This window comes from Pseudopodoces humilis, chromosome 9 (assembly GCF_049639895.1).
Source record: "Pseudopodoces humilis isolate 2021_Gansu_Grassland_sample_001 chromosome 9, ASM4963989v1, whole genome shotgun sequence".
Lineage (NCBI taxonomy): Eukaryota > Metazoa > Chordata > Aves > Passeriformes > Paridae > Pseudopodoces > Pseudopodoces humilis.
Genome location: NC_142208.1, coordinates 35,179,824 through 35,185,981, shown reverse-complemented (window position 1 = coordinate 35,185,981; position 6,158 = coordinate 35,179,824). Strand labels below are relative to the sequence as shown.

Below are 6,158 nucleotides of genomic sequence, written 5' to 3'. Positions count from 1 at the left end.
TTTGTAGAGATTTGCTTCGCCTACACCGGGCATAAATTACGCCCGGTGTAACCCAGCGCGCCGGTAATGAAGGCGCCTTCCAGCAATAAAATTGAAATACGGACCTTGGCGAGCTGCGGGGACACGGCCGAGCCCCCCGAGAGCACGGCCGGGGCCGCCGCTCCCCGCTCCCACCGCAACTTCCCGCTGGGAAAGTTTGTGCGGTGGCAAACCCGGAGCTGGGCTCGGCCCACGGCCGAGGAAATCGCGAAATTACCAAAATCACGCTCTCCAACTTGGGTGATTTAAACCGTGAAATGAGAAATAAATAAGAAATAATAATAAGGGGGGGGGGGGGGGGGGAAAGTGAAATGATTGAGATAATAGTCCCGAGGGGATTGTCCCGAGAGGGGGGGGGGGGGAAATAAAATAATCAAGTTTTGGGCAATACTCTCAGGGCGGTGGGAACAAGGGTATGGCTTTGGAGCCCCGCACAGCGCGGGGTTCCGTGTGCGGCCGCCGTGCGGGGCAGGGGGACGCGGTGCGGGGCGGTGCGGGGGGCGCGGAGCGGGGCCGGGCCGGGGGACAGCTGGGCTGCGGCCATCTGAGCGGCTCCGCCGTGACATCTGGGAGCCCGCTGGTGTGTGGCACGCGCATCGCTTGATGTCGCTATTTAAATGCAAATTTGCGGGGGGATCACTGAAGCCTCACCCCGTAAATTCACACAAAAGGGAGACTTGGCGCCGGAGGAGGAGGAGGAGGTGGAAAAGGAGGAGGAGGAGGAGGGCCGCGGAGCCGGGAGGGCTCGGGCCGCCCCCCGCAGCCGCGCACACCCCCTGCCCGCCCGGCCCCGCTCCGCTCCGGCCGCCCCGCGCAAGGTGCGCTGAGCCCGGGGCCGCGCTCCCGCTGCCCGGAGCGGGGCTGGGGAAACCGGGGCTGGGGAACCGGGGCTGGGGGACCGGGGCTGGGGGAACCGGGGCTGGGGGAACCGGGGCTGGGGGGGCCCGGGCGGGCCGCTCCCCTCCATCCCTCCCGGGCAGGCAGAGCAGCGAGGAGCGCCCCGCGGGATGCCGGCCTGGGAGCGGTGCGGGGCGGTGCGGGCAGCAGCACGGGCGGGCTCCCGGCAGCTCCAGCCAGGCAGAGTGACACAAAACAACAACAACAAAAAAAGATAAAGTTGGTGAATGATAAAGACCGTATTTTCCACGCTTCGGGTGCAGGACCAGATGATCTAGAAAATGAGCTGAAATAGATTCAGGCTCAGAGCCTGTTGTGAGGAGCAGCTGATTCCCCCATTCCTGGCCAGATGGCTTCTGAACACAGATTTGCATTCATTTTCGCTTAATATCGTCCAAAATAGTGGGGCAGCTGCATTTGTTGTCAAAAAGGTTTAAAACTCCCTTTCTTTCTGGGGCAGGATCGTTACCTTATGTGATGGGCTTATGGAACTTTTTTTTTTTTTTTTTTCTTCCCTCCTTAGTCAACAGTATCAGATTTAAAAGGATTTGTTTTAAAACCTTCTAATTTGGTAATCAGATTTAAATCGCCTTGGCGCGTGTAATCTGAATTAAAGATACTGTAAATGATTTTAAGCTTTCGTTAGCGGAGGGGAAGCACCAAGTTCGGCGTTGTTCATTTGAGGAAATATCTTGCAATAATAGCGGTGTTTGGGGGTATTTTTTACTTTATTTTTAGGAGGGAGGATTTTGCGGGCTGGGGGGAGCCGCAGCCCCCGGCGCCCGCTCCAGGTCCCCAAATGTGTCCGTGGCATCTCGAGCTTGGCATTGTTTGGGAACTTTGGTGTCTCTCTGTGCGCGATAAAAGTGTTTGGGTTTGTAATCTGCTCTACTGTACCTCAAAAGCTCCGGGCTGATTATGAATACAGGAATTTTCTTTTAATTTCTCATGAATAGTTTCCATACACTTTGATTTAAGGTTATTAACATTCTATAGACAGTGGCATCTTTAATATGTGGCGATCGCTTCTAAAGACTAATCTCATTACCCTCAAATAGTCATAAAATATGATTTTATTATACTTACGTATTTAATTAGACGGCCAGCAATGTAATGGATTTTGAGATCGGGTAGAGCAACAGCTTTGATAATTCACTTATCTTTGGCAATAGTCATTAACCCCCAACACCAGCAAAATAGATTGCTTTCTAACACATCCTTTTTTTTTTTTTTTTTCCCCCCTCTTTTCCCTCACCCCTTGGAGAAAGGGGATTCTGATAACACAAATCAGACTTTCGATTTTCACCGATTCATTCAGATAAGAACGCCGATTTTCCCCGAGTTTGGGAAATATTAACGCTGGGACGTGGGAAATTCACAAAAAATAAATACCAAAAAATAAAGAAGGTAGATTAAAAAAAAAAAAAAAAATAGTACAAGGAAGTCGTAGCCCACGCTGGGTGGAAAAGCCTCATCACTTGAGGAGAAGATATATAGATACAACATGTAAATACATAAAAAAGATCAATATGTATAAAACATCAACATATTTAAGAATATAAATATATTTAAAAATATATAAATATCTATATATAAATATCTATATATAAATATCTATAATTATATATAAATATCTATATATCTATATATAAATATCTATATAGATATCTATAGATATCTATATAAATATCTATATATGTATATATAAATATCTATATAGATATCTATAAAAATATCTATATAAATATTTATATATCAATATAAAATATCAATATAAGATATCAATATATAAAATATCAATATAAAATCAATATATAAAAATATCAATATATAAAAATATCAATATATATAATATATAAATATATCTCAATACAGAAAAACGTATATAAATATATAAAAAGAGACATAAATATATATTTCTATGGAGATACAGCAACAGAGATGGACAGGGCGGACGCAGCGCCGGGGCTGCCTTTGCGTGTGCACACCAAGTCTCAAACACAGGTATCTGTGCCCATGTCCGCTCCGCATTTATAGCGCGCCGATGGCTCAGGGGCTCATCCCACCCTTTGTCCGGCCCCGGCCCCGGCCGCGACCCCTCCGCTGTTGTGGGCAGTGCCGGGGTGGGTGCCCCTGCCCGGAGCGGTGTCGCTGTCGCTGTCACTGTCGCTGTCGCCGTCCCTGTCGCCGCGGGTGGGGGGGGGGGGGGGGGAACCGGGGCTCGGGCGGGCGCGCCGCCGGACCCCGCGCTCCATATATGGGCGTGGCCACGCCCCTTTCTCGACGTCACTGATGACGCCACGTCTCCCGCGGCGGCGGGGGCCCGGCTCCCGGGGAAGGGGCGCGCTCCTCGGGGAGGGAGGGCCGGGCTCTGCGCGCCTCCGTCCATTCCGCGAGCCGCCACGGGCCCGCGCCCCGTTCTCCCGTGTGCCCGGCAACACCTCCGCGGTAATCAGGATTTTTTTTTTTTTTTTTTCCCCCCCGTTTATTTGTCTTTTGGAGCAGGAGAGCCTTGCCAGAAAGTGGTCGATTCAGCAGTGTCCTGAAGCTTTTTTTTTTTTGCCGAGCCGGTTTTTACTAGGATGACACCACGTTGAGCGCGTCTGCAAACAACAACAACAAAAATATTTATTCTTTTTTTCCCCCCCTTCCCCCCCTTAAAAAAAAAAAAGCCACCTCGCAGTGTCGCCGGCTGCAGTTTTACTTTTTTTCCCTTTTTTTTTTTTTTTTTTTTTTTTTTTTTTTTTTTTTTTTAACCACCAAACTGGAACGCCATCCAACTCGCCGCACAGAAGTACTCAGTAAATTGTTTATGTCGTGCCAATACAGGACAGATTGAAGAAGGAAGCAAGACTTGAACTGGGCTTTTCTCCTACTGATCACAGGGAGTAAAGTCATCTCTTATATTCCAGTCGCCAAGGAGAGAGAGAGAGAGAAAATCAAGCAACAACCAACCCACCCCGTATCTGACATTTCCCTCAATTTTAACCCCTTTTGGTTAGGAGCTGGTTTTGCCCAAATTTGTTTTAATGTTTGGGATTCAGGAAAATATACCGAGAGGTGGGACGACCATGAAAGAAGAACCGCTGGGCAGTGGGATGAACCCCGTCCGCTCATGGATGCATACTGCTGGGGTAGTGGATGCTAACACGGCCGCCCAAAGGTACGTCTGCCAAATCCTCTCCCGGCGGTTTTCTCCTCCTGTATTTCTCATCCCGGCCGTAAATCCCCCCCTCCCTTAACTCCCCCCCCGCCCGCCCCGTATCAGTTACAGCCTCCCCGCTCCGCGCCGCTCCGCGCTCCCCGCATCCCCCCGCATCCCCCCGCGGCCGCGGAGCCTGCGCGCCCCTTGCCGCCGCTCTCACCCACGCCTTGTCTTGTTTTCTCCCGCAGCGGCGTGGGGCTGGCTCGGGCACATTTCGAGAAACAGCCGCCTTCCAATCTCAGAAAATCCAATTTTTTCCACTTCGTCTTAGCTCTGTACGACAGGCAGGGACAGCCGGTGGAGATTGAGAGAACAGCTTTTGTGGACTTTGTGGAGAAAGAGAAAGTAAGTCTGCCAGTTATCTTAATTTTTTTTTTTTTTTTTAATATTTTTTCAAGAGTAATTGAGTGGAGCAGAGCTCATTCCCAGCACGGCAGCTCTCCCGGCACTCCAGCGGCGCCCACGCCACGTGCGGCTCCCCCCGGTCTCACGGCCGCTCCGAATAGACCCCGGGGTTAAAAACTTAGCCCCGACTTATTTTAAACACCGGCAAAACGGCAAAACATGACATATTTGCACCGAGCTAATGACATCATCAGCGCTCCACACCAGGAAAAAAAAAAAAAAAAAAAATGTGACCGTGGGCTGAATTTCTGCAAAGTGTTAATTCCGAGCCGCTTCAGGGACGAGAAAAATGGGCAGCAGGAGGAGGGCGATATTTTTCATGCTAAATGTAATTATTTATCGTTACTTGCAGGAGCCAAACAATGAAAAAACTAACAATGGGATTCATTATAAACTTCAGTTATTGTATAGCAATGGTAAGTTGTCGTTCTCTCATTTTTGAGCGTCCGCGTGCAGCAGGAAAGTCTTGATTTTCCTTCCGAGGCCTTTTTTGGGGGGGAGCAGGGGGATAAAGGATAGAAAGATTTCGAGATTAAAATTACACGCGTGTAAACACGGCTCTTTCCTTGGCATATAAGGAAAACAAAACATAAAGGATCGATAAGTCAATGGTACTTCACATGATTAACCGGTTGGGCTTGAAGTGGAAAGTAAAAAAGGGGATCGATGGCTGCTCGGGCACAGCGGCACTTTTAAGGGACTTTTTTTTTTTTTTTTTTTTTTTCCTCCAGTTTTGGGAATTGATGGTAATTATTGGGATGGGGTGATGGGGTGAGTGGGCAGAGCGGAGCCGCTGCCCGGCGGAGCCGCTTCCTCGGGCGCGGAAAACCCGCGGGGGCTTCGCTCAGCGCCCGCGGTCCCCGCGAGTTCCCCGGGGGGGGCTGCCTCGGCCACGGCCCCCCCGAGCCCAGGGGCTCAACAGAACTCCGTCACTGATTCCCGGGTAATTTTTATAATTATTAATTTTTTATTTATTTATTTATTTTAGAAAAAAAAAAGAAAGAAAAAAAAAATTGGGATTTTTCTCCTGCAGCCGGCGCGGGGCCGATCCCTGCCCGCTGCGGTTAATTGCCTGACCTCATCCTTTCCTTGTGGGATTGGGGGGGTTCTCTCCCGAAATCCTGATCGGAACGTGGCTGTGCTTTCCCTCCGCAGGAGTTAGGACAGAGCAGGACCTGTACGTTCGGCTAATAGACTCCATGACCAAACAGGTGAGAAACTTTATGCTTTTCTTACCACGCGACTTCCTAAGTTTGTATTTTGTCCTTGCTCGGAAATGTGGGGGGCGAGCAATCCGCCGGAGCGCGCCTACTTTTAATTGTTCTGAGCCAGTAAATCAGGTAGCTGCTGACTGAGATCCCGATTTTACCGGAGGATATTTGGGAAAGCCAAAAAGGTGTGTTGTTGTTCTTCGAGGCAGCGTTGAGATCATTCAGTGGTGTGTGTGGCATCGAGGACAACGTCATGGGAACAGATGTTTGATATAATTAATTTAGTGAGGGAAAAAGGAAAGGGGAGAAAAAAAAAAAATCCCACCGAGTTACTCAGATTTATTTTTAAATGCACTTTTTCCCCCTCTGTAACTTTTTTTAATTTTTTTTTTTGGAGATAT

General features: G+C 49.2%; 1 protein-coding gene across 9 annotated transcripts in view; it reads left to right on the top strand.

The window, feature by feature from the left end:
• The first annotated feature begins 3,717 nt into the window (after positions 1-3,717).
• The window catches only part of EBF3 (EBF transcription factor 3), a 118,714-nt gene continuing 116,273 nt past the window's right edge, over positions 3,718-6,158 (top strand). For all 9 annotated transcript variants that reach the window (XM_088059377.1, XM_005528847.3, XM_014257679.2 and 6 more), the window contains exons 1-4: positions 3,718-4,099; positions 4,330-4,486; positions 4,899-4,962; positions 5,702-5,757. In XM_088059377.1, the coding sequence (XP_087915503.1) occupies positions 3,966-4,099; positions 4,330-4,486; positions 4,899-4,962; positions 5,702-5,757 (411 nt within the window). In that variant the 5' untranslated portion in view covers positions 3,718-3,965. The remainder of the gene's footprint in view (positions 4,100-4,329; positions 4,487-4,898; positions 4,963-5,701; positions 5,758-6,158) is intronic.